The 27,698-nt window shown below is 52.4% G+C and overlaps 9 protein-coding genes across 9 annotated transcripts; 8 read left to right on the plus strand and 1 right to left on the minus strand.

The window, feature by feature from the left end:
* Positions 1-119: 119 nt before the first annotated feature.
* Positions 120-2,888, plus strand: Z520_09842 (uncharacterized protein; the record flags this gene model as incomplete). Its single annotated transcript, XM_016780336.1, has 1 exon — positions 120-2,888. The coding sequence occupies one exon, from the start codon at positions 120-122 to the stop codon at positions 2,886-2,888; it is 2,769 nt and encodes a 922-aa protein (XP_016628579.1).
* Positions 2,889-4,402: 1,514 nt separating this feature from the next.
* Positions 4,403-5,608, plus strand: Z520_09843 (uncharacterized protein; the record flags this gene model as incomplete). Its single annotated transcript, XM_016780337.1, has 1 exon — positions 4,403-5,608. One exon carries the CDS (start codon positions 4,403-4,405, stop codon positions 5,606-5,608), a length of 1,206 nt encoding a protein of 401 aa, XP_016628580.1.
* Positions 5,609-6,780: 1,172 nt separating this feature from the next.
* On the plus strand, positions 6,781-8,089 carry Z520_09844 (uncharacterized protein; the record flags this gene model as incomplete). Its single annotated transcript, XM_016780338.1, has 4 exons — positions 6,781-7,372; positions 7,429-7,692; positions 7,774-7,886; positions 8,051-8,089. The coding sequence occupies 4 exons, from the start codon at positions 6,781-6,783 to the stop codon at positions 8,087-8,089; spliced, it is 1,008 nt and encodes a 335-aa protein (XP_016628581.1).
* A 1,590-nt stretch (positions 8,090-9,679) lies between these two features.
* Positions 9,680-10,495, minus strand: Z520_09845 (uncharacterized protein; the record flags this gene model as incomplete). Its single annotated transcript, XM_016780339.1, has 1 exon — positions 9,680-10,495. The coding sequence occupies one exon, from the start codon at positions 10,493-10,495 to the stop codon at positions 9,680-9,682; it is 816 nt and encodes a 271-aa protein (XP_016628582.1).
* A 1,818-nt stretch (positions 10,496-12,313) lies between these two features.
* Z520_09846 (uncharacterized protein) lies at positions 12,314-12,804 on the plus strand (the record flags this gene model as incomplete). Its single annotated transcript, XM_016780340.1, has 2 exons — positions 12,314-12,358; positions 12,424-12,804. The coding sequence occupies 2 exons, from the start codon at positions 12,314-12,316 to the stop codon at positions 12,802-12,804; spliced, it is 426 nt and encodes a 141-aa protein (XP_016628583.1).
* A 1,374-nt stretch (positions 12,805-14,178) lies between these two features.
* On the plus strand, positions 14,179-16,287 carry Z520_09847 (uncharacterized protein; the record flags this gene model as incomplete). Its single annotated transcript, XM_016780341.1, has 6 exons — positions 14,179-14,499; positions 14,553-14,825; positions 14,882-15,350; positions 15,403-15,635; positions 15,727-15,818; positions 15,873-16,287. 6 exons carry the CDS (start codon positions 14,179-14,181, stop codon positions 16,285-16,287), a joined length of 1,803 nt encoding a protein of 600 aa, XP_016628584.1.
* A 1,027-nt stretch (positions 16,288-17,314) lies between these two features.
* Positions 17,315-20,269, plus strand: Z520_09848 (uncharacterized protein; the record flags this gene model as incomplete). The annotated part of the gene is made up of 1 exon (XM_016780342.1): positions 17,315-20,269. One exon carries the CDS (start codon positions 17,315-17,317, stop codon positions 20,267-20,269), a length of 2,955 nt encoding a protein of 984 aa, XP_016628585.1.
* Positions 20,270-24,451: 4,182 nt separating this feature from the next.
* On the plus strand, positions 24,452-25,249 carry Z520_09849 (uncharacterized protein; the record flags this gene model as incomplete). Its single annotated transcript, XM_016780343.1, has 1 exon — positions 24,452-25,249. The coding sequence occupies one exon, from the start codon at positions 24,452-24,454 to the stop codon at positions 25,247-25,249; it is 798 nt and encodes a 265-aa protein (XP_016628586.1).
* Positions 25,250-26,547: 1,298 nt separating this feature from the next.
* On the plus strand, positions 26,548-27,333 carry Z520_09850 (uncharacterized protein; the record flags this gene model as incomplete). The annotated part of the gene is made up of 1 exon (XM_016780344.1): positions 26,548-27,333. One exon carries the CDS (start codon positions 26,548-26,550, stop codon positions 27,331-27,333), a length of 786 nt encoding a protein of 261 aa, XP_016628587.1.
* Positions 27,334-27,698: the final 365 nt, after the last annotated feature.

The raw sequence follows: 27,698 nt of genomic DNA on the forward strand, positions 1-27,698 counted from the left end.
GCGTTGACAAGACCCCCTTGCGACTTGCGGCTGTCTTTCACTCCAGCAGCTCGTCGTTTCCGCGCTGTCGCATTCGGTCAGAGTCAATCGTCTGGCTCGTCGACTCGACCTAGGTCACCATGGCGAATGCGCACGCTCATCCTATCCCTCCCGCCATCCCTCACGACCTGTTTACACAGGAAGTGCCTCCGTCGCCGACTTTGACCAATCCCGACATGATATTGCCATATCAGCCCCATCTTAACTCCAGTCCCAGTCCGCGCGCATCTTCGCCCATTCTACACTCTTCCCCCATATCCGTCCGTCCAGATTCTGCGGTGTCACTGGGCTCATCTCCGGCCGAGCTTGAGCCCGGAGTTGAGCTGGGAATCGCGACAACAATTAGAATGCCCTCGAGGGCCGTTCCTCCTATAAATACCAATTACTATGGCTACGAACACGGCGCGCCTCTGAGCGATATTGGAGAGGAGGAAACCCCAAAGTCGAAGAAAAGTCGGAGGACCGAGAGCCCGCTCAGATCAGGTCCTCCTTCGCCGTCTCCCGCGGGCCCGATAACGCTGGCGGCCCGGAGGTTAAGCAATCAATCCTGCTCCAGCAATGGCTCCGATCTGGGCAGTTGGGAGGACTTCGATACCTCCAAGATCATGAACGAGAGGCTGGCCGCGGATGTGGCCAAGGTCCCGGATGAAGACATTGAGGAGGCTGACAGCAAGAGAAATAGCATGATTACGACAAACGCCGAAGACGAGATGGCTTTGCTCAACGAACGAGCAGAGAGGATTCTTGAGCATGCCAGGAAGCGACTGACACATATGGAGGATAATCTAAGCAAAGCACGTCACAGTATCCTTTTGTCGTCGAGGTCCTCGCCGAATATAAACGAATTCCACCAGCCCGCGGGTGGGTTGTACCGCTCAATCTCTTTGGCCGGTGCAAGTCAGCGAAAACCCAGACCACTTCATCTTGTTAACAGAAACAACTCAGTGGCCCACGCTAGAGGCGGCAGTGATACGACGGGCGGTAATTCTGGGTTAAAGCGCCTTTCCATAATCCCCGAAATCAGGTCTGCAAGCGCCTTGGAATATGGACGCCGGCAAGAATCTCCCCAACAGCTGCTTCATTCGCCCTCAGCTAGGGGTGGTCCACATTCGCCGGCAAGTAATCGCAGCTTCAACTCGCCTTTGCGGGTGTTGAAGGAGGAAGAAAGCCCTCCAAGCACAACCAAGACGACCCCAGATGCGTCAGCGCCGCGGGGCCTGGGCATCAATACCCTGGCAGCCGTGTCGAAAGAAGACATTTCGGTGGTCACAAGCAGTCCCCCCACAGCTCTTGCTCGATCTTCATCGGCCATGTCAAATCGGTCTACCAAAGAAATTCGAGAGCAGATGTCGAATCTACAGGCAAAAATTTCCGACTTGAAGGACAAAGCACAGGCAGACAGCTTGAGGAGAAAAAGTATGCAGAGCATAAGAACGCCCAGCCCCTTTGCGAGTGCCCAGAGCCCAGAGCAGTGGTACACGAGTGCCCCAGAGTATAAAGAGGCAGGCAGCCCGATTAACACAAATGCTGGGATGGGATGGAGCCCACCCCGACAGAAGATGCCGCTAGACTTACATGCCGCACCGGTTACGCCGCAGGCACAAACGCTACTCAACGTCGAACTCCCAGCAACCAAAGATAGCTTTGTTAGCGAAGCCAGGACAGACAAGAACACTCCAAGTCTTCACAAGTCGATTCATCTGCAGCCGGCGCCTCTCGAAAAGCCAAATTCATTGGTTCAAGAATCGCTTTATGAAGATGCGGCGCAAGAGTTTGACGATGACGAACCGATTGCAGCTTCGGAAGAAGAGCAAATTTACCTCAATGAGGTTCTGGAAGAGAGCTTGCAGGACCTCGAGCCCGATGTACCCGAGATCCCCGAACATCTGCTCACTACTGAAGGCGCTGCAGAACGCCATGAAGACAGGCTAGATGCTTTCGACTATGAGAACATGTTCCTCCATAGTGCGTTGGGAAATTACACCGGGACGGGTATTAGAAGTGAAACTCCTAGTGAGAGTGACTGCAGCAGTGTGACAACGACACGCATGAACCAAGATACCCCGACGATAGACGAAGATGACGCGGAGACTCAGCTCGATGAGGAAATAATCACAGAAGAAGCCGCAAACACTCCCACCCCAATTCAGGAGACCTTCCTTAAACCCGGGACTCCGCCCAATCCCACTCCGCTTGCCACTCCCTCGAAACCTTGGATGAAAGCCGCACGAAGCAATAGTGTGGACTCGGTTTCAACTGTCGCCACTTTTGCGACGGCGACAGAAGGGGCAGGCGGTGGCGAAGACGAGGTCGAGGAGATGCCGACCGAGATTCTCACATGGGGCAACGGGACGGGGTTTTCTCAAACACCAATGAGTCCAAAACGCGGAAATACAGCTGTCTGGCCGACACCTCCCATGAGTGGACGGGCTCGACAAGGTCAAATGAGATCCCCACAACAGAGTCAGATGCAAGGGAGTATCGTTTCTAACGGGATACCGACCCCTCCTGTCCATTCACCACATGCCTCTTTTCCCACCCCAAGAGCCTTCGGGGGTGCGACTAAAACGCCCAAGGAGACGCCAGTTGATCATCCCGCAAATACAGAGATCCTGATGGAGAGTCTGATCAAACTAGCAGACCCCGAATTCAAGGTTGGCGAAGGACCTGGGTCGGTGACCTTTTCCACCGTCGACAAGGATCTCGTCCTTGATCTCTTGCGGGCTGTGGGGGGCGTCTGCAATGAGATCCTGAGGTCGGAAAGAAAGCACGAAATGCGTGCCGCAAAAGTGCTCAGGAGAAGACTGGACGAATCAAGGAAACTCCTAGAGGGGAGAGCCGACGAGTAGCCACGGGCTGTGGGCCGTTGGGAATGACCTTCCAGCCTATGATTCGCGGATGGGCGACTTCATCCTGGATCTTCTAACCGGCGGGGCTTGACACAATACGACAATAGTTGACATCTGAACATTTATTAATTCCAAATGATGAGGAAATGGGTTGACGCTAAGAAGACGATGGGCTGGTTTCGCAAGACAAGGAAAGTTTTTTTCCCCATATCGGCTATATATACTCCAACATCCTGTACTGGACATGCATCACATATGATATCAATGTAATACACATTACGAAGGTCGACTGCTGCTGCTTTCTGGGGTAGTATCTTGCGCAGAGCTTTGGCAACATTTGGACAAGGGGCATCCCGTGACAGCCCCCTTGACGCGGGCGAGCCGTCAAGGGCGGTCGAAGGCGGCCTAGGGCAGCTGTCAAAAATCTCTGGTCCGACAGCAGCCTGAGACGGTTCAGCCAACCTCGTACTGTTCCCAAGGGTCAACCTGGCACATTTTGACAGCTGAAATCCCAGCTCCCAATCTTGGCAGCCGGGAATTCCATCCACTATTGTCGCTCAGCCATTACCCTCGTCCCCATTCGATTGCGGGCATTTGCCACGATCGAGAAGCCCATCGTATCAGAAAAGAGAGAGAAAGGCGATCTGAGGAGACTCCAGCAGCGATGTGCGATCACATGAATCATGGTCGTTTTGCAGATGAAGGCGGTTCTCTTTCACTGGCTCCGTTGTAGACAAGGCTGGAAGCCCGAGCTCCTTGGAACCATACACTCACGACCGATCTCCCATAACTGGGCGACCCTGGTAAGAGAGATCGCAGGCAACTGCCATGGAAATTCTGGTCGATAAGCGAATGGGGAGAACACCCCCGTCACGAAGCTTGCACATGTCTATCTTTTGGGTGATCAAGGGATCAAACTGGCTAGTGTGGCAAACGCAGCAGCAGCCTCAAGCCCTTCTTGATCCAATTCGGGCTTTACGGCACTCCACAACACCAGACTGATTAAGAAGGAGACGTCCTGCCCTTCTTTTCATGGAACAGACCATCCCGGGGTTGGTTTTTGACAGTTTGGTCTCCCCAATCACAACCTGCTGTACCCCCAGTCATTGCTTGCATCTAGCGATTCCCCGCTGATGTCTAGCTCAAACAGGATAACTCTTATGCGCGCATGTTGAGCTCTTTTTGGATTTCTGATCGCCGGAGTGCATCTAAGAGGCAGAGACGCGGCTTGCAAAGCAAATAGCAGAGTGGAGATGATTCATGCGCTATGTTTTTCATACGATGCAGAATCCAACAGCCCAGGGGTATGAGGGTATTGAGGTACATATTCAGCCCATCTGGTAGCTCGAGTTCATTGAAATGCGTCTCCCTTTGCCGCAGAACCTTCTCTCCGTGTTTCAGGTCTTGCTGCACGTTGGTAGTGCTTCCGTGGACGTTGTTGAGGCGCAACCAAGTTGATACACTGCTGGCTCACCATTGAACATATTTCTCTCAGCTCTACATCCCCTGGAACCATGGTTAGTCCCTTAATCTACACAGTCTCCGTCTATCTGACTGTCGAAATGCAGGCAGGCAACAGCATCACAAAGAAGACAAAGCAAGAGGACTCTGCATCTGAGAAAATGGCTGTATTGCCCAGCATCACCGACATACTGGCAAGGGAGTCGGCAGCGCCACTCTTGCCTCTGCCTCCACTTGGCTTCAATCAGACTTCCAACCTGCCTCGTTCTAACAGCTTTCCTATGCTCAGCGTTGACCAACTTCTTCTGAACCGTGCTCTGCCTTACAATGGCCCAGTTCTGGCACCACTCAATTCTGTTACAGACGAGTCTACTTTCAGCTTTCGAGCCCACGAACAGCTTTTGACCCCTCCACTCACGGTCAGCAGCTGCTCATCCGTCTGCTCGATGGACTCTGGTATCGACGCCGACGTCGACGGCGACGGCGACGGCGATATCGCACATGTCCGGACACTGCTTGACCTGCCAGAACCGAAGCTCGCGGCTGCGGTTAATTACGCTAAAGAGCTGCTACATGACCCTGCTATTAAGCCAGCGTACAATCAGGGCTGGTTTAAGCCTACCTCTCCAACGAACAAGTTCAGCAAACGCATAGAGGAACGAATCTCTGGCAAATCCCTGGATGAACTGGTTGACGGGTTCTTCCGCCGCGACGAGAGCCGGGAACTCTACGGCGAGCGCGTATCGAAACCGCGCAGACCAATGAAGAAACTGCCCCTTAGAGAGACGCAAGGGATGGAGGAACTCGATCCGGAATTGATGGCCAAAAAAAGGAGAAGACAAGAAGCAGACGAGGCACACCGAATTGCTGAAAACGACAGGCGAGACCGCCATCGAGAGTCTCAAATGGAAAGTCATCGTCGATGCCCCGATTTGGCGGCAGAATGTGGCGCAGAGCACGCAAGGGCTGAGAAGAAAACCAGAATCCAATCAGGCAAAGGCCCCGGCAAAGACGATCAGCTCTGGACAGCCATATACGCCCATGAAATGGCAGGAAGAGTAGTGCAGACGGTCAATGACCGACGCAAACAAGCGGAAATGGTGGTGCAGTTGCTATTACAGGCCCTGATCCGACAGCAAGACTTACTGGATAGTGCTCGACGAAGCCCAAGCCAATGTGACTCCTCCTACGAGACAGTTCCCTCCCCGCCGGGGTATGTTGGGCGCAAGAGGACGCGGGATGACAGGGAGCGAGACTAAAGGCGCACATGGCCCAGTATCTGGTGAAGCATAGCCTTGGGTGTTGATTGCCATGGGGGCAATCCACCGGCATTGTATTCAAGGCTCGTCTGACGGGGATGATGGTATGACGATGATGCAAAATGTAGTATTATCAAGGTCTGGATATATACCTAGGTAGGCAACTGTATTATCGAACCTTCGCGGGTGTTAGTATTAGTACCGGTACTAGGCGAACGGTAGTAGGTACCAGGAGGTATATATGCAACCACGTGCCCGCACATGTGCCAATTGATATCGGGGGTCGGAAATGGCTAGGGAGTGAGCTAAGCCTAATCGGGGCCCTTCCGCAGGTTCGCGCGGTGGTAGCGACTCTAGTGAGTCCTAAGCCCTTAGCCCTTAGGTACAAAGAGGCCGCTGAGGCTAATTGCAGGTGCTGGGGAAAAAAGGATCAGATAGAGACAGAGAGGTCCAGATTGATGTCCGCATTTCTCAACCACCACTCCACTGCCGCAACCACCATCCCTTGCATCCGAGTCTGTCAAGTTCCAGCTCTCCTTCACACTCTGCCAGTATTGGCTTCAGCCGCTCAGAACTCCTTTTGCAACCCTTGATTCCGGCCCGAGTCGCGCTGCGTCAGCCGTCGTCCCAATCGCACCCTCAGCCTGCTATCTCCTACCCTCCTCCTACACCTTCGACCCTTCTCCGTCGGGCCTTGATGCGCAAGGCCATTCCGCTCGTTTCGTTCATCGCAATCAGCAGCACCGAATTCAATCTGGCCGCGACAACAACGACGTCCTCCTAGCGAGGAGCTTGTCACCTCCCTCCGGACTGCCACGCCATCCCTTCCTCTCCCTTTCTTGGCCTTCATTCCACAGCCCATTCGATTCTCTCTTGTACAATAACCTGACCTTCACAAAATGCTTCTTCCCAAAGGCGGCGTGACCTGGAAGTCCGCCAAAGCCAGGCTGCCCCCTTGGAAAGCCGTAATAATGTTCTTGACCCGGACCCGATTTCTGGTCGCAGTTGCCCTCACGGGCTTGATTGTCTTATTATGGAGGGGGATAACCGTGTCTACACAACAGATGTCAAAGTACGGGATGCCTTCAAACTTGAGATGAAAGACCGGGTGACTGACATTATGTGACCTTGCTAGTTTCTATTGCTTCGGCCCCTCAAAGCCTCCCACGCAAATGTCGAATAATGAAATGGTCGCCTGGAACCAACACCTTCAGACGCCCGTCCTCTTCAACCACCACGAACCTTATGAAGTCAACGCCAGCACCATCAACCGTATCGATCTCAACCCCATTGTCTCCACGCCGCGAGCACTCAGCAACCGCGAACGCATTCTTATCCTCACACCTCTCCGCGACGCCGCCCCCTACCTCATCAAGTACTTTGACTTGCTTTCCGAACTCACGTATCCGCACGACCTAATCGATCTGGCTTTCCTTGTTGGCGACTCTGTCGATGACACCCTTGCAGTATTAGCCTCCGAGCTGAATCGCATCCAACAGAGGACCGACAAAATCCCCTTCCACAGCGTGCTCATTGTCGAAAAGGATTTTGGCTCGAACCTCGACATGAGCGTGGAATCGAGACATGGATTCGCCGCCCAGGGCCCGCGAAGAAAGGCAATGGGAAGAGCAAGGAATTATTTGCTCTCAGCGGCGTTGAAGCCCGAACACAGTTGGGTGTACTGGCGCGATGTTGATATCGTAGATTCACCCAAGAAGATCATTGAGGACTTTGTTGCCCATGATCGAGATGTTTTGGTCCCAAGTATGACCTTTGCCTTTATCCAAAATGACAGGACTTGTCTAATGCTCGCTGAACAGATATCTGGTTCCACCGATACGAAAACGGACGTGACATCGAAGGGCGCTTCGACTACAATAGCTGGATCGAATCCGACAAGGGCCGTCGACTCGCTGCTTCGCTCGATAAAGACGTTGTGCTCGCAGAAGGGTATAAGGAATACGATACCGGAAGAACGTACATGGCCAGGATGGGCGATTGGAGAAACAACAAAGATGAAGAGATTGAATTGGATGGTATTGGTGGAGTTAATATTTTGGTCAAGGCCGATGTCCATCGATCTGGTGAGTATTTGGACTATACACCCTGCAATCCAGAAACACGAATGTGTGGTGTGACATGCCTGTGCTGACATTTGGATCTAGGGATTAACTTCCCCTGCTACGCTTTTGAAAACCAAGCCGAGACTGAGGGTTTCGCGAAGATGGCCAAACGGGCAGGATATCAGGTTGTAGGATTGCCGAACTATGTCGTTTGGGTAAGTACCTCAGCGTTCTCCAACTCTCATGTCCTATGTTGGATCAGCCCCTTCTCTGTTGTCGCCGTTCTGGCTCTCTGGCCCATTCCAACCAGTTTTCATGGTTGATTTATGTCTTCGTGAAAGTACGAGAGTTCATTTGCTGATCACATCTTCGTATACAGCACATTGATACAGAAGAGAAACCCGGAAACGCCGCATAGAACAGACTCAAGCTTCTTGTTTTAAGAGTTCGGGATTCCATTCTTCCAGATGCAGGGAGACTCCAGCAAAACAAGGAATTGATATTTCCCGGGAGGAACGGGGATCTTCCTCCACCAGAACTATCTTGCTTACCTTGGGCGGGTATGATGCGCGTATATCATCCGGATGGCGGGAACGCATGTTACCTTTATGAAATTCGGCGAAGAGTGATGGAGCGGAGGCCCTGAACTGTGTGTGCTCATTGCATACACGTGGCGGACCAATTTGAGACCGCCAGAGGAAATGAGAGCGGGCGAGCGGGCATGCCTGCGTGTAAGGGAGGAGGCCTTTTCCGTGTAGAAATCACGCAAGCCAAAAAGTCAAAATTCTCCCGTTGTCAATCTCTCTCTCTCTCTCTTTAAACCAGGTGCAGTCCCCTATTGCCGCAAAATGCGATGGACGCATTGTGTAATACTCTTACGGAGCACGGAGTACCTATGGAGGACTAATTAGGTATCATAGTGAGGATATGGACACATATATACCTAGGTAGGTTATGAACATGAATATGGGCATGGACATGAATATGGCCATGAACATGAAAATACCTATACCTACTGTACCTAAGGTAGGGTATGTATGCAGGGATGAACACGATCCCAAGAGGTGAGGAGATTGCGGGAAGAAAGCTTTCGGGGGCGGGAGGGAAGGGAAGATCCCAATTCTACGAGGTTACCTACCTGGTAGGTACTTAATACTCCGTATCAATTACTAAATACCTTGGTACCACCGACGGAGCTCAGGGTGCATAGGTACCTAGGTAGGTACCTAGGCACTGATGAAACGAAGGTATATTAAATAGTTAGGAACGTATGTAGCTATATAAGAACACACGCACACAGAGAACGCAAAGAACCACCAAATATCGTCTATCAAGCAACAAGTTAGAATCTCTGGTGGAGCTCACCTAGGTACCTGGGTATTTACTCCCATCTATAGCCTTCTTGGTCTTCTCTCTGGAAGGGTTAAGGATACGGGAAAGAAGAATATCTGAGGTCTTCAATAAAGATGCAAATACCACAACAGTAACCAAGCAATTCTGCCTAAATAGATATTCTGCCCTGTTCTGACCTGTCTCCATATCTCCACAGATTCAAACCAGAGATACTCCATATATCAGCCCCCCAAATCAGACCAAAGTGAATCCATCTTCTGGTCGGTCCGTGTCTTCTTCTCCCAGAGTTAGCCCTCGCCGCTGTTCGCTCTCCGTCCTTCTCCGGATGGAACCGTCTCGTAATAAAGGGAAAATCTAGTATTTGGAGTTTCCGGAGTGGCCTCCATTTTTGTCTGCCTTCCATGAGATTTCACACTAGACCATACCACTCGATGCTTTTATCATCAAAGTTCTAGGTATCCGGGACAGAAACGCCGTCGCTGAGGACTGAGAGTGGACAGTGATAGCCGATAATAGACAACCATATATTGAAGTGTCGTAAGGTGACTGAGGGTGTGAATAAGGATAGCAAGGGTGCGAATGATCCCCCTCGCTTCCTCCCATGTTCCCATGTCTCTGAATCAAATTCAGCTCTTCAAGGCCCCATGAACCTCTCTCAGGACCTGTTCCACCATTCCGGCATACTTCCATCGGCGGGTCGAGCAACGGGCGCCGGTGCCGGTGCCAAGTAAGGCTGAGGCTGGTAGGAGGCATACGTTTGTGGCGCCTGGCCAGTGTACGGCGCTGGCTGTTGAGGGACGCTCATTTCAATCAACTCTGCCATGCGCCCGCCGGGGGTTGCATGCTCAATCGGTTCAACGGTCTCATGCTGCAGCATCTCCGCAGGCATGCTAGCGCTCCTGGAAGCATGTGCATGAGAGGCAGTGGTGCTAGCAGGGGCGGGCGCGTCCAGCCGAGGAGACTGTTTGTGGACCGACGGGGCATTGCTGGAGTTACCGTCACGAGGTGTACCTGGGCCGCTGGCGTTTCTGAGACTGCTGCTCCTGCTCACCGGTGTTTGATAGTCGTCCCAATTGCGCCTGCTCACTCTCAAGGGTTGCGGCAACCCTTCATCCCAAGTGGACCCCGTTTTATGAGTGGGCAGCGGTCTCAAGCCCGAACCAGATGTGACTTCAACACTGGCCCTCCTCTCGGGGACATCCTCCCATGCTTCCTGAGGCCGCCAGCTCGTACGGGCATCGTTCGCTTCTTGTTGATCGCGGAGAGTCAAGATGGGTTTGTCATAGTCCACGACTGACCCGGTGCGTTGGATGTCGAGAGATCTCGACTCCCTGTTTATTTTCCGTTGTTCGTCATACTCGTCACGGAGGCCTTCCCATCTTTCATAGTTTTTCTGCCGCTGCTTTTCGCGTTTATGCTGTACGATACCCTTGTGGCCCAGCCAAATCGAGCCAAAGATCAGGGATGTCATGGTGGCGGACTTCCTTCACGTTTGTAAGGATGACTGCCTCGGGGTATCTCGCCGCGATTGGAGAAGGGTGGGGTTCGGCAGTTCCGATAGATAGGGTAGGCTTTGATCAAAGCGTAGACAGAACAAACTGTCCGGAGAAGGAGGGAGAGAAGCTGACTTGTATTTGTCGTCGCAGAGGCGGTCGCCTGAAGAATAAGCTCTCGTGCGCTGATTTCGTAGCACAGTTCAAGGTTGGTGGTCAGGTCTTGACAGGGGACAAGATGAGGGGTTTGCGCCGAGAGAGAGCAGAGTGAGATATCGATTGATTTCAATGCTGGAGGTATAGGTGAGGGTTCTGGAAAATGTGAGAGGAATATGGATTTTGTAGAGAGAGGTGACAGAATTGGAGTTTAAGGGAAACTTTCGAGAGACTTTCGTGAAACTTGTTATGGGAAGCGGCAAGTCTTGAGTGATAATGTGTGATGTGCCTGCCGGACCCTGACAAAGAGCGAGAAAGCGATGGTACACAGCCACGATATCTTGTCGCCAGCGGTGCCTGGTTTTTCGCGCTCGGCTCGCAGCAAGGTGCCTATTCGTGCGTACTAGAGAAGCAGCAAGTCAACCTTCGACTCCCTTCTAGAGGGGAGGAGATCACGCGACGGAAGCAGTGGCCGTGTCCTTTTGGGGTGGGAGTCCCAGGCAATCAATGACCCAAGACTGCAGGTCTGTGGTGTCTGGCCAGGCTCACTAGGCTTCGATTTGATTAGATCTGCCTTGATTTGTCGATAGAGTGCATAGGTGCTGGCTACAGGTTTCCTAGCTGATCCGCTGATTAGATGGTGATTCGATGCTTGGGCGCTGGGTGGGCGATGGTCGAAGGAAACGATGCGCGGCGATGAGGTCAGCAAAGCCGCCCACGTCAGATCCCTGCTCTTTGTTCCTTGTTCTTCAACTGGTTACTGTACCGAGTATTTCTCCTGCCTCTTTCTGCTGTGCTGGTAACCGGCACCAACCCGGGCGTCTTCTGTGGGGAAGGGGGAAGGTCTTATCAGATGTCAGTGTCCATTGGGGTCGTAGCACTGGTGGCTCTGTTCGACGAGGAATAATCTCTAGATTGGGATTGGGACCATGGTTGACTTGGAAGAGGAAGGTGAGAAGTGGTGTTTGCGGTGTTTTGGAGCACCGTGAGGCCGACCGCAATGGCGGAATCATCTTACGGAACTTGAACCGTCATGCGCGATAAAACTTGCACGCAGAAGCAATAGTACCTCGTACCTAGGTACCTAAGTAGGTAGTAGTAGTGAACAGTGCCCAGGTGCTGTCTGGCTGCAATGCACAGGCAACTTGAATGATAGTAGTTCTCATGCCACTTAGGCGTCTGCTGCCTACCACTTACTAGCTACCTAGCTAAGGACTGTACTGGCACCCCTCAGCACTGTTATACTATTAGCCACCTCTCCCCTGCAGACCATAACAAATACACCATTTGGGACATCTACTTCCGACATTCACAGATGCTGATGTAAACTTCAAGGTTGTGGCGACAGCCAGCGAGCCGACTTCAGGCGCCCCTTGGCCCCTTTGGGTCCTTGGTCTACTACTATTACTACCTAGGTAGGTACCTTGCTGGCTCGCTGGCTCCCACTGGTGTGAGCTTTTGTGAAATGCGGAGAAATGGCCCAGAGCCAAACCCGTCCTCGCCTAAATCATGCACACGTTCTGCACCAAAAGAATCTGCTTGTTTGCCAGCTTCAAGTTCTTGCTGTTTCGTGTTGGCCTCGATCTGTTGACCTCAGAGCTCTAGCCACCAATAAGTCATCGCAAAGGTCAACTTGAGTAATGGCTCGTATCGTGAAACCAAAGGGCTCCGTTTGGAACCCGCGAGTACGTTCATTCGCATCAGCATATGATCGATTCCCCGTTCCTCCCAAGCTGATCCTGCCCTGCAGACCGTGACCGCGCCTATCGCGGCAGTAATTATGGCCGGCCTTCTCTATACCTACGCAATTACCTCTATACGAGCCGCAAAACGGAACGCGAAACTACATCGAGAAGCCGACGGCGGCCAGCTTGACATGCGCCGTGAGAGCTTGCGCAGACACGGTTTATTGGACCCCGTCGAAGGCACAAAAGGCTATGAGCTTTTCAGAGATGCCAGAGCAGATGCCAAACAAGAGTCGAAGTTTCTCACAGAGAAGAAAGCGAAGCCGCTGGGCGCAGACCAGAGGGAAGAGACTGGCACGCCGCGGACCGAGAACGAAAGTGTGCTCGAAGCCTATCGAGGTTCAGCAGCCCTGCAAAAGCTGAAGGAGAGTCAACCTCGAGAATAAGAACGGCACTTGACTGTTACTGTTCTTTGGAAGAAGCTCTCTGGCTCGCAGGCGCTTTGCGGCGGGCATGGACCTGCCCACCCATGCCGCTTCAATAGCCGAATACCCTGTAAAATCTACGCTACAGAGAGGAGGACTTGACGCATTTCAACCGCTTTCATTCGAGCTTCAGCAATACGCTTAACAGCTTCGGAAGCATTACTCTTGTCCCAAGCCAAGAAAAGACAATCCAACTGAGCGAAACGGCAGTGTGATCGCGAGTGTATGGACGATCAGAGCGAAATGGGTGTATGGTCGACAGAAACCCATCTGATATATGGCGAGAGGAAGGATGTTTTCGGTAACCGATACCTGACCGTGCTGGACATTTAGGCGTGCTACTGGTGTGATAACACGACGACCTTCTACCTACGGGAGGTCGCTATGGAGTGGAAATGGATTCCAACATCCCTCATGCTACCCACAGGCACCAATGGTCAATGGCACATGTTGCTGCTTGGGCAATGATATTCAGCTCTTCCATCGACCACAGATCCTGTGTGTTGTGCTGTGGTGGAACGATAAGCTTCGGCTTCACCCGGCTACGAATTGCGATGAGGCTCCGGCGCTTGGAGTGTTGGAGTGTAGATCATCAGACGAGCATAGCCCTGTCGATCAGATACTGCGAACAATGATTGAGCTGCTGAAGCGGTGGACGGCAAATTGCGATCCTGATGCCCAAGAAAGTGGATCTCAATCGCGTTGGCCTGCCAGATTCTATGTGTCAGCGACGTCATCGACCCGTCACCAAAACCGTGTAAGTTCCCACACAGGAATTTTCTTCCAGCTCGACAAGGTCCGAGCAAGTTCTCAATGGTCGTGGGATGGCATGTGTTCCTGATTGTTACCGCCAACAGATAATGTGAAGACCAGACCAAAAGAAAGAGAACCAGGCTTCTATACAAGAGCAACCACACAGATGCCGCGCACCTCGAGAATCCGACTTTTGCCTCCTCGGGGTGGTGGTGGAGGCAAAATTCAAAGCCTTGTGGTGCACGTGTCTGGCAAGGCTTTCGCACGCATGACGTCGAAGTTGCAGAATCTGTGAATCTCTGGCCATGGTTGGGCTGTCACGCTGTGTGGACCACGGTGGGCTTCTCAAACACAAGTCTGCTACCGCTGTTCCTGGACCCCCAAGCTTTGCCGCCAATGCTACCATGCCACAACGTCCGGCTAGTAATGACGTTGGCTTCTCGCGCCCAAGACTGAGAACATTGCCTTCGTCTTGGTACATAAGGTAAGGGGCTTCATTTCTGTCGACGAAACCTTCTACCGCATATGTGCTAGGCCAGAACTACACCAGAGGCCCCCAATAATAGCTTATCCCTATCGTTCATGGCGATCAAACGGTTCTTCCAGAAGAACCCCTCGACTTCTCGACGTGGAGACTCGGTACGGTCTTCATTCACTCAGAATGGAGATACCGTCGACGTCGAGACAGAAAAGGGTCCTTTTGACGATGAATCCAAGGTGCCGTTCCTCACCTTGAGGACTTTCTTCATGGCCGTCCTGGTCTCGTTTGGAGGCCTCTGCTTTGGTTATGACACCGGCCAGATTTCGGGCTTTTTGGAAATGCAAGATTTTCTTCGTAATTTTGCAGACCAAAAAAATCCCCTAGGCTTCAGCAATGTTCGATCGGGGTTGATAGTTGGCATGGTGAGCATTGCGACCATCCATTTCCTACTCTTCCAATGTTGACGAGAGAATAGTTGTCTATCGGCACTCTGATAGGTGCTCTGGTTTCCGGCCCAGTTGCCAACATCCCGGCCATTGGTCGTAAATATTCGATTTGCTTCTGGACAATAATCTTCTGCATTGGCGTTGCTGTGCAGATCGGCTCAAGCTCAGGTCATTGGTACGAAGTCATGATTGGCCGTATCATCGCTGGACTGGCCATTGGAGGTCTCTCAGTGATGGTTCCGGCATACCAAGGAGAAAGTAGCCCTCGCCACGTGCGCGGAGCTATTGTGTGTTGTTATCAGGTACTGTGTTGAATCCTGGAAACGTTTATCAATGTGTGCTAACAGGCGACCTCAAGCTTTTCATCACCATCGGTATCCTTATCGCAAATTTGATCAACTTCGGAACTGAAACCATCAACAACACAGCGTCGTGGCGGATCCCCATGGGTATCGGCTTTCTGTTTGCGATAGTCTTGGGGGTTGGTATTTTGTTCTTCCCAGAAACTCCCCGTCACGACTATCGCAATGATAGGATTGATCCTGCCACCACAAGCATTGCCAAGTTCCATGGAGTGTCCGAAAGGCACCGGGTAGTCAAAGAGCAGCTGGTGGAAATGCAAGAAAAGCTGCAAATGGAAATCGAGGGTGGAGATCATCCGATCTGGGAGATCTTCACAGGTCCGAGGATGCTCTACCGGGTCATCTTGGGGTGTATCATCCAGGCCCTGCAGCAGCTCACCGGTGCCAACTACTTCTTCTATTATGGGACGACGGTCTTCGCGTCCGTGGGTCTGTCGAACTCTTATGTTACCCAGATCATCCTTGGTAAGCCCAACACCCACTATTTGCGGGTTCCGTCTTGCTAACCAAACCACAGGCGCCGTCAATGTTGGCACGACTTTCCCCGGACTTTACTTTGTCGAAAAGTTCGGACGCCGCAAATGCCTCATGATAGGAGCCGCCTGGATGTTTATGTGTTTCATGATCTTTGCTTCTTTGGGTCAATTTGCCCTTCAGGACAACGATGGTACAAATAACCAGACGATCGGCTACGTGATGATCATTTTCTCCTGTCTTTTTATTGCGGCGTTTGCCTCCACATGGGGCCCGGTGAGTACTCGTCTCCTGGGATGATCCAGCTGTGGAACCTCTTGCTATCTTTGATCTGTGCAGGCCCACGTAAGCTAACAATCTTTCATAGATGGCTTGGGCTGTGACCGCTGAGATCTACCCCTCGCGATATCGCTCGCAGTGCATTGCTCTTTGCGCCGCTAGCAACTGGCTTTTCAACTTGTGCGTCCTATGCCAGAACTATTCTATCGAGTATCTTTGCTAACGACTTTACAGCCTCATCGCCTTCTTCACGCCTTTCATCACAGGCGACATCAATTATGCATATGGATATGTCTTTGCTGGATGCAATCTGTTTGCTGTTTTCTTTGTCTACTTCTGCTTGCCCGAGACGTCAGGTCGCTCCTTGGAAGAGATTGACACTATGTTCCTCCTCGAGATCAAGCCTTGGAAGAGCAGCAAATGGACTCCGCCAAGGGGCGAGGAACTTATCACCGCGGACAAGCTGCGCCTCAAGAGTGGTGGGAGACATATCAGCAAGAAGAGAGAGGCCGGAACTGGCGAGGCTGAACAGAACGAGGACTTGGTACATACGGGTAGCGATGATTTGCCCTACGTACCGATTGTGTCCGGTCCCGAGCACCAGCTGGGTGCGGGTGTGCGAGGAGATTCGTACAGGGGTCAAAGGTAGACTGGCATCTATGTGCTGCTGAGAGGTCATGGCACCCACTCCCACATGACGGCCCGGACTCCTAGAGGATCTACTACTGGAACTCTGGTGGATGTGACGGTGAAAAGTTAGTGAATGTGATACCCAACTCTCTTATATCAGCCATTGCCTGTTTGGTCTTCCCATAATCTGGTCATCAAAATAAACTGCGATGCCAGAGGAGTGCTTTGGTGACTCACGAGTCGCTTGGGAAAAGGTTCTTGTGCCACGGTGGTTGCTTGTTGAGTTGAATTTCTCCGGACGCGGAGAAATAGGGACCTTTGGGGCTCGTAAAGCTCGCCAGGCAGCCGGGGGTGGCCGGGGGTGGCCGGGGCTCCCCTGGAACAATGCCTGGAGAACATCTGACCTTGCACTAATTAAATCCAACCGCCGAGTCAACTTCCCCGCAATTGCAGCCTGCTCGTCACCATCCTAGGTAGTCTCTCGTGTTCGACCCTCCATCCACCAAACGGAAAAGGGCGCGAAAACACCCAACCGAACAAGATCTCCATGCCTCCTCCCTCTGGCCTACCGCTTGCCGTTGCCCTGTCGGTGTTTGAACGAGGGAGCTGAGGAATGCTCCAATCCCGTGCGTGGTCGGTCATTCTTCCACCCCTTCCTTACCACCATGACCAGCCCGACGGCGAAATGTCTTTGGCGGCTTCCCACCCTCCTTCCCCTCCGCAAAGAATGGCTGGCCCGCCTCATAGGGCGGGATGGAGTGGCGGTCATGAGCCCATGATCTGCAATGCCGTGTGGCAGAAGCCAAACAATCTCTCTAGCTTCCTGCGCTCTTTCAACTTCATCTTCATACGTCTGGACATTTGGCTGCTCGATATGGTCTCTGTTATCGACCCGACGCCGATGAGGATTATGTCGCAGGGCTTTTCTGTCCCTCGAAGAGCTTTTTTGCGATTATGACGGGCTCGAATCAAGCGTGCTTGCAAGGTTCACAGTGCGACCGACCCATCATTGATTGCGTGGTCGAACAGCGACCGCTGCCCTGTCCATGGTTCCAGACAGAGGTCCGGCCACTTCGGCCGTCACTATTGTCATAACGGTTTTGGCCACGGTTTTTGTCGCGGCTCGCTTTTACACCCGGGCGTGGCTGATCAGATCTATCAAACAAGACGACTGGTGGATTCTGGCAGCATGGATCTTGGCTGTGGGATTTTCGACGTCGATATGCGTAGCCGTCAGATTTGGCCTTGGGAAACACAAGCAAGACATTCCCGACGACGCATTCAGTGCGCTACGGAAGGCTGAATATGCCTTTGCCATCCTCTACAACCCTTCGCTCATGCTGACCAAAACCTCCATCATCGTCTTCTTCCTGTCAGTTATGAGCAAGGACGTCGATCCCGTCTTCAAGTGGTGCAACTGGTTGACTCTTGCCGTGGTCAACATTGCCGGAACTGCTCTCACCTTTTTCAATATATTCCAGTGTTCGCCAGTCGCAGCGGGCTACCTCTATCCCACACCCGAAAATGCCCGTTGCACCGACATCGTCACACTGTATCTCTCTTCGGCCCCTCTCAACATCATCACTGATATCGCTCTTCTGTTCCTTCCAATGCCAATCTTGACCGGAATGCGATTGCCTCGGAAACAAAAGATCATCTTGATTGCAACTTTCTCCTTTGGTGCCTTTGTCGCAGTTGTCGACGTCGTTCGCATTGCATACCTGCAGCAGGCTTCGCTCAATCGTCTAAAGGTTGTGGATGGCACAGGTGGGAGCCCAAGTCGCATCGTCGAAGAAAATGACTTTTCCTGGTATGCAAGTCTGAGCTTCATGTGGTCGGCCGTTGAAGTCTGCATCGGCATCATCTGCGCATGCGTGCCCAGTTTGAAGCCTTTGTTTGCTCGCTTCCTGCCGAGCTTTATCAGAGATGCCGGGGACGAGCTGACGTCCGGCAACAGCATTGACCTGGGCAAAGCGAATGAAAGCGGTCCACGACCTGATTTGCCCAGAGGCAATGTGTCAATGCTCAACAACCCGGCTGCTTTCAGAAGACCTATTGTCAAGGAATACTATGGAGATGAGGAGGGTGACAAGATGGGATTCCTGAATTTCCTGGCTGAGCCCAGCAAGGAAGAACATACCGGACCTTCGTTGTCAAACGCCGGGAAACTCTCGCGAAGAGCAACAGACAAAAGCGCCGTCTCAGATTTCGGATTCGTGAACATGTCAGGAAAACGAAATATGTTGAGACTTTCCAATCGACAAAGTGCTTGGCCGATTGCAGTGGTCACAATTATCTTTTTCCTCTGGGGATTCGCCTATGGGCTCCTGGACACTCTCAATTCGCAGTTTCAGGCTGCGGCTAAAGTCTCGCCAGGCAAGGCTTTGGGTCTCCACGCGGCATACTACGGGGGCTATTTCGCGGGGCCCTTGACGCTAGGTCACTTCATCTTCCAACGATATGGCTTCAAAGCGGTTATGATTGTAGGCTTGGCTGTCTATGGGTGCGGGACCCTGGTTTTCTGGCCGTCGGCAGTCTTACTTTCATACTCAGCATTTGTGGTCTCCAACTGCATTGTCGGGTTTGGCCTTTCGTGCTTGGAAATTGCGGCCAATCCTTATATCGCTCTTTGCGGACCGCTTGAGTATGCTGAGGTCAGATTGAACTTGTCGCAAGCCTTCCAAGCCATCGGCACAGTCTGTTCACCGCTTCTGGCGACAAAGGTTTTGTTCAAAAGTGTGCACAATGCCCCTTCTCTGGTGGATGTGCAATGGACATATCTAGGCATCGCTTTGTTTGTCTTCGCATTGGCTGTTGTCTTTTACTATGTTCCGCTTCCCGAAGCTTCCGACGAACAGTTGGAGGAGCTCGCTGATCAGCGTCATGGAGCGTACGCTGCCAAAATTGGCCCGTGGAAGGTGGTATATGTGACGCTTGGGCTCGCCGTCTTCAGCCAATGGTGCTATGTTGGTGCGCAAGAATGTGTCGGGAACAATATACAGGGGCTGATTGTGGCCGTGAAGCCGGCTTCAAATCTCCATCCATTCGACTTCCAGACTGTGGGCCACACCGTCTTTGCAGTTGGACGATTTGTGGCCGCTTTTCTCAACTACGTACTGAAGCCCCGGTGGATTTTGATGGGCCTCTATGTGGGCCTCATTGTCTGTTTGGCTCTTAATATGCATCTGGGTGGAGATGCTGCGGCCACCATTGGGATGCTCACCTTTTTCTTCGAGGCCGGCATTTTCTCCATCATCTTCGCCATCGCAATGCGTGGACTTGGCAGGCATACAAAGGCCGGGTCTGCACTTATCACGGCTGCAATATCTGGTGGAGCAGTCTTCCCACCTGTTCAGTGGGCGGTTGCCAAAGGATCCGACCTAAGATACTCTTACTGTGTCCCGTTGGCTGTTGCTGTGTTTGGAACGTTGTTCCCACTCTACCTGAATTTGGTGCCGCAGGCCCGAATACAAGTCGATCCCGTCCACGGCAATCGGTCCAAACGACGTGCAGAAAGTACCCCAAACCAGCAAATCCCAAGAAGTGAAGAAGACGAAAAGCTACAGCATTTTGGTCTACCGGGCATCATTGCACGACGAAAACGGAAACCGCGGTCGGAGTCGCCTTCTGTGGAACACATTGAACGGCAAAGCGGGAACCTGGTAGAGACGCCAACCTCTGCAGTGCTTACGATGGACTTTGCGGATGAGAAGAATAGCTTCCCCAAACCTGTGCCGGTCCAACAACAGCAACAATCCAAAGGTCATGTTGCAGAACTGGCTCCGTGGCCCCCGGATGAAGACGCGTCGGAAGCCAGTGCCAGCAGCGGTTCTAGTGGTCAGCTCGATTCCAGGGATCGTAGATACACGGGCTCTTCGGTCACAGGCCACGCGAACGATCATGAAACAGATACGATCAGTGGTCGACACGGGCCGGCCTGGGAGGAGCAAGGCCTGGACGATGGTCTCGATGACTATCACGCGATGATGAGGAAGATATAAACACGGCTCCTCCCGGAGAGTTAGGGTGGGTATTGTGTCTTGGTTTTCACCACAGTGCATTTCTTTGCTGCGTTCAAGCGGGCTTGTTTGCTGGTGGGTCGGACGCTTATAGTATGCGTGGTATTGGTCTGACTACCTCGATATTCTGCATGGAGGTCCAGAGTTACAAAATCCGTTTGACAGCGGCAATGCAAACCACTTTCTTACTACTATACCATGGGGTGCCATGTCTGTTCAAAGTGTTCAACCTTCTTCCCCGAGACCATCTAGGTATGAACGAAACGCATCACTTCTATCATGTACATGTTCAGGTTCGGGTTCACTTTCAACTCATCAGCTCAACTCGGAATCCGTATCGCAATGTTCCTTCCTTCCTACCTTCCTAGGCAGCTGGCAGCTGGTAGTCAAATGCTTTGGGAAGTCCAAGTCAAATAATGTGTAGATGACATAACCAATAAATAACCTAAAGGTGAAGGTGCAGTGCATGCAATATAGATAGGAGACAATTAGTGCTTGCTACTCTCTCTCTCTCTCTTTATCTACCTGTATATATATATGTCTATACATACATATACATATATACATACATATACATATATACATACATATACATATATACATACATATACATATATACATACATATACATATATACGCTGATGACCTGTGTGTGAGCTATAGTGGGACAGCGACGCGACGTAAAACTGGATCGATCCATTCCATACTATAATAACGTAGTACCCTTCCCAGGTCTCTTCGCATATTCGCCGAGTCATACGCAGGCGGAAGAGATGGCGCCCCTGCTTTAGGGTGCGAATGCTCGTTTGGTCATGGCGTACATTCATTATACTAGCCGCTCGTGATTATCACATCGTGGCAGGCAAGGGAAGTCGCTGCAGTTCACAGCTGCGAGGAGCAGCAGCAGCAATGCGTTGGGACACTACAAATGCCCTTACGCGGCCAAGGCGGTCCAGTCGACAAAGAGCATTTTCCTCGGGGAGAAGAGAGAGAGTGTGTGTCTATCGTCTAACTCGCATTCCTCGCTCTTCTTCTTCCACTTCTGCAGGTCTGATTCTTGAGAACTCCACCACATCGCAATCAACTTGTATAGTCAACTTCCCTGCAATGCCGACAGTCCTGAGTTGGTCTCAGCTGACCGCTACGGTGCTTACCATTGGTCTTGTAACAAAAGCTCTCCTCACCATCTATGAAGCTCGCCTACCGGGTCTCATCGCATCATTCCCTCGCCGCGTACGACAACAGTTGCGGTCCAAGACCCCCGAGGCTTGCCCCGGTGAGTGGCGAAGTCTCAAGAAGAGCTGTCTGATGGACAAGACTGTCCTCCAATCCATAACGACCGAAACTCCGTTCGCAGGAGATCAGCGTGAGAAAGCAGGTTTCTGAATCCTGATTCTTCTGCCATGACGCAGTTCAGCAACCCCATGCAGCTCGAATCCCGAGGGTTTGAAGGTGCACGCCCTCTTCTGCCGAGGAAGAGTCTTATCAAAACGGCAAGGCCCTGCAGTGCAATGGAAAAATGGCACATCTGCTGTTAGGATTAAGGCATCGCTCACGCTGTAGAGCCATCACTTCTGATTCGGCTAACGCATCCCGACCCTGATCATAGTGTCGACAAAAGGAAAAAGAGAAATGCACTGTGGCGTGAGAGGCTTGGGAGGATGGAAAGCAAGCGCATACTGTTGAGGCTGCGTAGGATACAGAACAGCAGCAACGATCGCGCCAGAGTCTACATACCTCCTTGACATTTCCGTGGATATCGACTCCATCGAGGTGGGGATTCCAACGAATCCATCACGGAGGCGACCGAGCGAATGGTAGGGCGACGTCTGAACAAACCGGAGCCGGCACTGACGAACATGTACCAAGGGTACTCGGGTTTATAGCGACATTGATAGGCGTGATGAAAAATTGTGTAGTCGTTCTAGGCACTGCGCATGCTGGTTGACATGGGAAGAGCGAACTTCCCGCCAGAGGTTAGTTCAGATACCTAGTCAGCACGTGGAAAATCCAGCTATTCGGGAGAGTTTTGGATTTTTCTCAGACTCGGCTCGGTTTCGAGTCAACGGGCATCGTATTGGATGGGGGCCCGCCCAACAGACCCGGGTTCAACCCGTCAAAACGGCACTTCAGGTTGCTTTTGACTCGGCGCCACGGGCAGCTGCAGGACCAAAGCAGCAATGCTCAGAAATGCAGTTGGCATTTGGCAGCCGCGCGCTGAATGGAGTCCGGATGCTGGTGGGGACGCAGGATGCAGGACGTGAGCATGTCCCGAGGGCGGAAGCCTATACAGTAGTACCTGGCTAGGCAAAAAGGATTTTCTCTGCGCAAGTGGCTGCGGTTCCTGCATACCGCCATTGAAAGGCCATTTGCCGTACCTTGGGAGAGTTCCCACTCTGTCGCCATCTTGAAGTCGCATTGGAATATTTTTCTTCTTCTTTTCGATGCGGGCAGCGCTTCCGTAGTGTGTCCTCGTTGAAGTCCGTTAGCGAATCGAACATCGGCTAAAAAGGACAGGAATCGATGCAGTCTCGTCCCGGCGCATCACGCTGGAAACTGCGAGTGGGCGAGTGGCCGCGTGGCAGCAAGTTTGCTGGCTGGCGACGTGGACGCATCTCCTTTCGAGTTGCAGGAAACAGGAGATATTTAAGGAGGACAAATGCAGCTCTTCATGGCCCAAAAGGCGTCGGTCTGAAACACGATTGCTGGCTGTAAGAGGGGATTTGAGTGCGCAGTGCTGCTCATGGGTCCAGGGGTGCAGAGTCTGCAAAGTCTGCAGAGTCTGCCGGCCCACGGGAGGCTTGACAAGCGAAAGAAGATCCCAGGCAGCAAAAGGGCAAATGGCCAGGCACAGGCACCCACAGGCACCCACAGGCAGGGACCAGGGGAACATGTCATCACGGCTTGGCCTGTTGGGGACTAGGCTCGGCTGTACCTGAAGACACGTTTTCCAGGCGGCGAATCGGGGCACGAGACGGCGCCCAGTTGGGGGACGGGGGGTTGCGCATAAAGCCTAAAGGGAGCAGGGGCGTCCCTGGGTCACCCTAGGTACCTAGCTAGGTAGGTCTCCCCTGGGTCTCTTGGGCTTCAACCGAAGGGGGTGAGGGGCCTGTCGTTTCGAACGGGCGCCACCTACGAGAGCGAACAACAATAATTGAAAGCTTCTTTGTGTTCGGAGAGGGAGAGGGAGAGGGAGGGAGAGCAGTGGGCCCAGTGGGTCGACAGGTCCTGGCGTTTCTCCCGAATTTCCCACGGCCCTACAGTCACCCAGCAGTAGCCTCCAGCACCACCCAAGCACCTCTAGGATCATACAGAGGGTATCCAGCCTGGTGTGCTCCGGCCTTGCTCTTGCCTGCTCTTGTCAATGCCACCCACTGCTCCCCTGTATCAGAGTGGCACTTTACAGCACCGCAGTCTTCATCACGGCCCACGACCCGCAGTCCCCAGTCCGCAGTCCGCAGTCCCCAACCCGCGATCCTCGCTCTCGGCGACTAGCAAACACACAAAGGAAATGCAAGGAGATGGGGGGAAAACATCAACAAAGGGCTTGCCGGCGGCCAGATGCTAGATCAAGGGATGGGCCAATAACGGCTTTCCCCCTTGCTCACTCCTGATGGGGAATCTTGTAAAGGTCTGGGTCCCGCTGCATGGTGACGACTTGAACAGCAACCTTTCTGGACTCTCTTCACTCTCCAACAACTCTTTCTTGCCTCTCTCTCGTTCATCGCTCGCTTTTTCTTTCTTGCTCCAGAAGAGGATTCGCTCCCACCAACAAAAAATCTCTTCTCTCGATTCCCCTGTCACTCATTTGTCTTTTCTCTTTATCTACCCAGTCCCTCTTTGTTCCCTCCCCTGGTCTTGGAAATATCTTTCCCTCCTTCCAATCCTTTGAACCGCCTTTCCTTTGAACCATTCACCACGGGCTAGTCCCTCTTCCAACACCAGTCCTTTACTTCCCTGACACAGGCTTGTCACCGGTGACAGTATCACCTCAGCGCTCAACACTCTTTTCAGAGAACCAAGATATCCAGGCCTTTCTCGAGAGAGTCGTCCAGATACTTCCCCTCTCCAACACCAGCGCTCTTCCAAAAGGCACTCCTTTTCTCCACTGTCGAGCCAGATCTCCAGTCAACCTTATCGACTTCAAAACATCCTCCTGTCGCAATGGCCGGACTCAAGCAAATCGTCCTCGCGGCTTCGCTGCTGACTTCTTTGGTCGCGGCTGTTCCCATGCTCGATAAACGCGCCATCTATACCAACACCGTGACCGACATCGTGTGGGTAACTGTCGAAGAAACCACCACCGTCTGGGTCGACCCCTCTGATCCTACTCCGGCTCCTGCTCCTGCTGCCAGCACTACCACCACTGTTCCAGCAGCAGTCTTCGCCGCGGCAACTTATTCTCCATCCACCCTCGCAACCGCTGCTGTTGTTCCCGTGGAAGCCCCGTCATCGTCCTCATCGTGGTCCTCTGCTCCGGCTCCGGCTGCTTCTCCAGCCACTTCTCCCGCTGTCGTTCCGGCTGTTGCTCCTGCCCCGTCCTCTTCGTCATCTGCTCCGGCTCCCTCCTCTTCTGCTGCCCCGTCCATGGTCAATGTTCAACCTAAGGACACGGTCGGGACTGATGGTACCTGCGAGGGTTCGGGAGATGCGTGCGAGGGTGACGTGACCCACTGGGATGGTGGTCTTGGCGCATGTGGATGGAACGTCGATACCAACAGCGATTATGAGATTGCTCTTCCCTACGAATTCATGGGAACCGAGTCCAACGACAACCCATACTGCGGTCGCTCGGTCACCTTGTACAACCCCACTTCGGGCACCACAGTCCAGGCCACCGTGGGCGACAAGTGCATGGGCTGCGTCGATCGAGCCATTGACTGCACTGATATCCTTTTCAACGCCATCACCGACGGCACCGGTAATGGCCGTGTGAGCGGTATCCAATGGTGGTTGAACTAGAGTCTCACCATGTCACTCCTTCATCGGACCCGCCACACGGAGCTCTTGCACCTGTTTGCCGAGCAAGCACGTGCAGAGACTTTTGACATGTCGACAATCGAAATTCGCAATCAAAGTGCTTCCGGGAAGCTTGTTCGTCAAAACATCAACATCAGTGGTAAACAGAGAACGCCACAAGCGACGTTGCTCCAGACACTGCTTTAAGTTTCGAGCGTGACGAAATTGTAACGAAAATTATGAAAGACAAAAAGCATATGGCTCGACCCATTTTAGTTAGCCACGGTGCAGAAGGCGAGAATAGGAAACAGGGTTTTTATCTTCTTGATCACCACCGTATTGGCCCTTTGCGCCGATATGGCTGGTATTTTTTTTAAGGGGCATTTGAAGGCGCTCTGGTTTGGATGCAGACAGACAACTAGAGAAAACGGTACATACCATTATGGGCCTCATCATGGCAGCAAAGCCTTCATAGGAGAGGCGATCCAATGCAAAGAATTTGCAACCTCATTTTCCGTTGAAATATCCTCTTATTTGATTTCAATGGTGTTGACTAACCCGCTGCGTGGATGTGAGAAACGATAACTGAACTGTTGATTTAAGCAAGAGAGGAGAGAGGAGGTTCAACCCAAGCTTTGATGTGCGGATCTACAGCGCGTATCGCCGCACCATGATCGGGACGAACCCAACTTTTGAAGGGGCTCGAGGGATCCTTGCTGACAGGCCGAGGGGCAACGTACCTACCAGGTATACAAGAATCTCTCTGGAGTGTGTGCCTTTTGCCTCTCTTGCCTCTCTTTCTCTCCGTGTGTGCATTGTCACGTCTGAGCTGCTACTGGCAACTATGCTGCTGTGCCTCTGTGGCGTCGACACTCTTCCGTCCTTATGCTTTTTACCCCGTCCCCTGTGGCTTTGCATGCCCAACGTTGCCGCATATGGCAACTCACACTTTCTGCACGCAGACCAGTGTTTCAGGTAAGCACTTGTCCGGTGGCTACACAGGCAGCAGGATATCTTTAAGGGTTGCGGTGTGCGCTGCTATTCCGTTGCCATCGTGAGCAACTTTTGTGCTCGTCATCGAGGGAGGCAATACAGAAAACGGATCTGTCTCACAGGGGGGACACCGTGCGACTGCGTAAGCTCACAATCTCTTAGCGGTGAAGGCATCGATTCTCCCAAGATAATACAATTGTGTGGATGCTTGACTCGATCAAACAAGCAACAAAAGCATCAGCGTCCCAACAATAACAGTTACAACCAACAAGTCTTGCATATACCCAAAGACAATCAATCCACCAACAATGCATCTCGTTCTCTCGCGCCTCGAGCCGCGGGACCTCGACGCCATCGTCCCCATGATGTTCGAGTCATTTCGCAAGATCGAGCTGGCCAATGTTTTCTTCGGGCGAAAGTCTCCTGCAAGTTATGCATACTCGAAGAGGACGCTCCTGAACGGCTTGCAGAATGACCCTGCAGATGTGTTTCTCAAGATCGAGGATCTGGACGCCGAGGTCGATGTGAATGTGCTTGACGAACAGGGCAACGCAATTGCGACGGAGCGGAGGAAAAGAATCGTATGTGCGAGTAATTGGAAGATCTTCCCCACCTACGTGACCCCCAAGGAGCAGCAAGAATCAACGAAGAACGAAAGTCAAACGAATGGCGCGAAAGAACCTGCCTTTTCGTACCTCGAAACCGAGCAGGAGCAAGCTGATGCCGCGTTCTTGATGGAGGACTTCCTCACTCGCCGCCGTCGCGAATGCACAGAAGGTCACGTCCTCTGTTTCTTGCTCTTCACAGACCCAGACTATCAGGGCAAAGGGTGCGGCCGGATGATGATGCAGTGGGGAAATGATGTCGCCGACACGCTGATGCTGCCCTGTTGGATTGAAGCTTCTCCGGAGGGCGAGCTGCTATACAAGCAGATGGGGTACGAAGGGAGGGAGAGGGTGAGGATTCAGACGAAGAGCTTTTTGAGCGAGTATCTACACATGCGACGCCCGGCGATGGTGGGGAGGATCAGACTGGAAGGGAAGAGAACGTTGGTCAGAGAGCTGTTGGAAAAGTTAGAGGACGGGGGGGCATGAAGCTGTATGTAGGTATCTTCGTTCACAACAACCAGTAGAACTCGTCGCCCGCATACTATTCTCAATCCATGCAATTCGTCAAGCCTGCTTGAGGTATTGTTGGTGGAAGAAGGATGCTGGAAGCCACCCAAGGATGGAAAAAAACCATGTGCTGGGTACGTCATGCTTTCCACGCGACTCCGCAAATTTCTCGTTCGTCTTCGTCTTTGCCGTCGTGTGATCGGTGATTCGATCCTCCGAATTCTGATCATCAGATGCCACGAGCAATCAATCGTTCTTGGTCCTGAGCTTGACGGGCCTTCATCGTTCCCAGAGATTAGACCTCTGCCTTGCATCGATTATTGCTCGAAAGCCACAATATCCTG

The sequence above is a fragment of the Fonsecaea multimorphosa genome (assembly GCF_000836435.1).
Source record: "Fonsecaea multimorphosa CBS 102226 unplaced genomic scaffold supercont1.26, whole genome shotgun sequence".
In the NCBI taxonomy this organism is placed as follows: domain Eukaryota; kingdom Fungi; phylum Ascomycota; class Eurotiomycetes; order Chaetothyriales; family Herpotrichiellaceae; genus Fonsecaea; species Fonsecaea multimorphosa.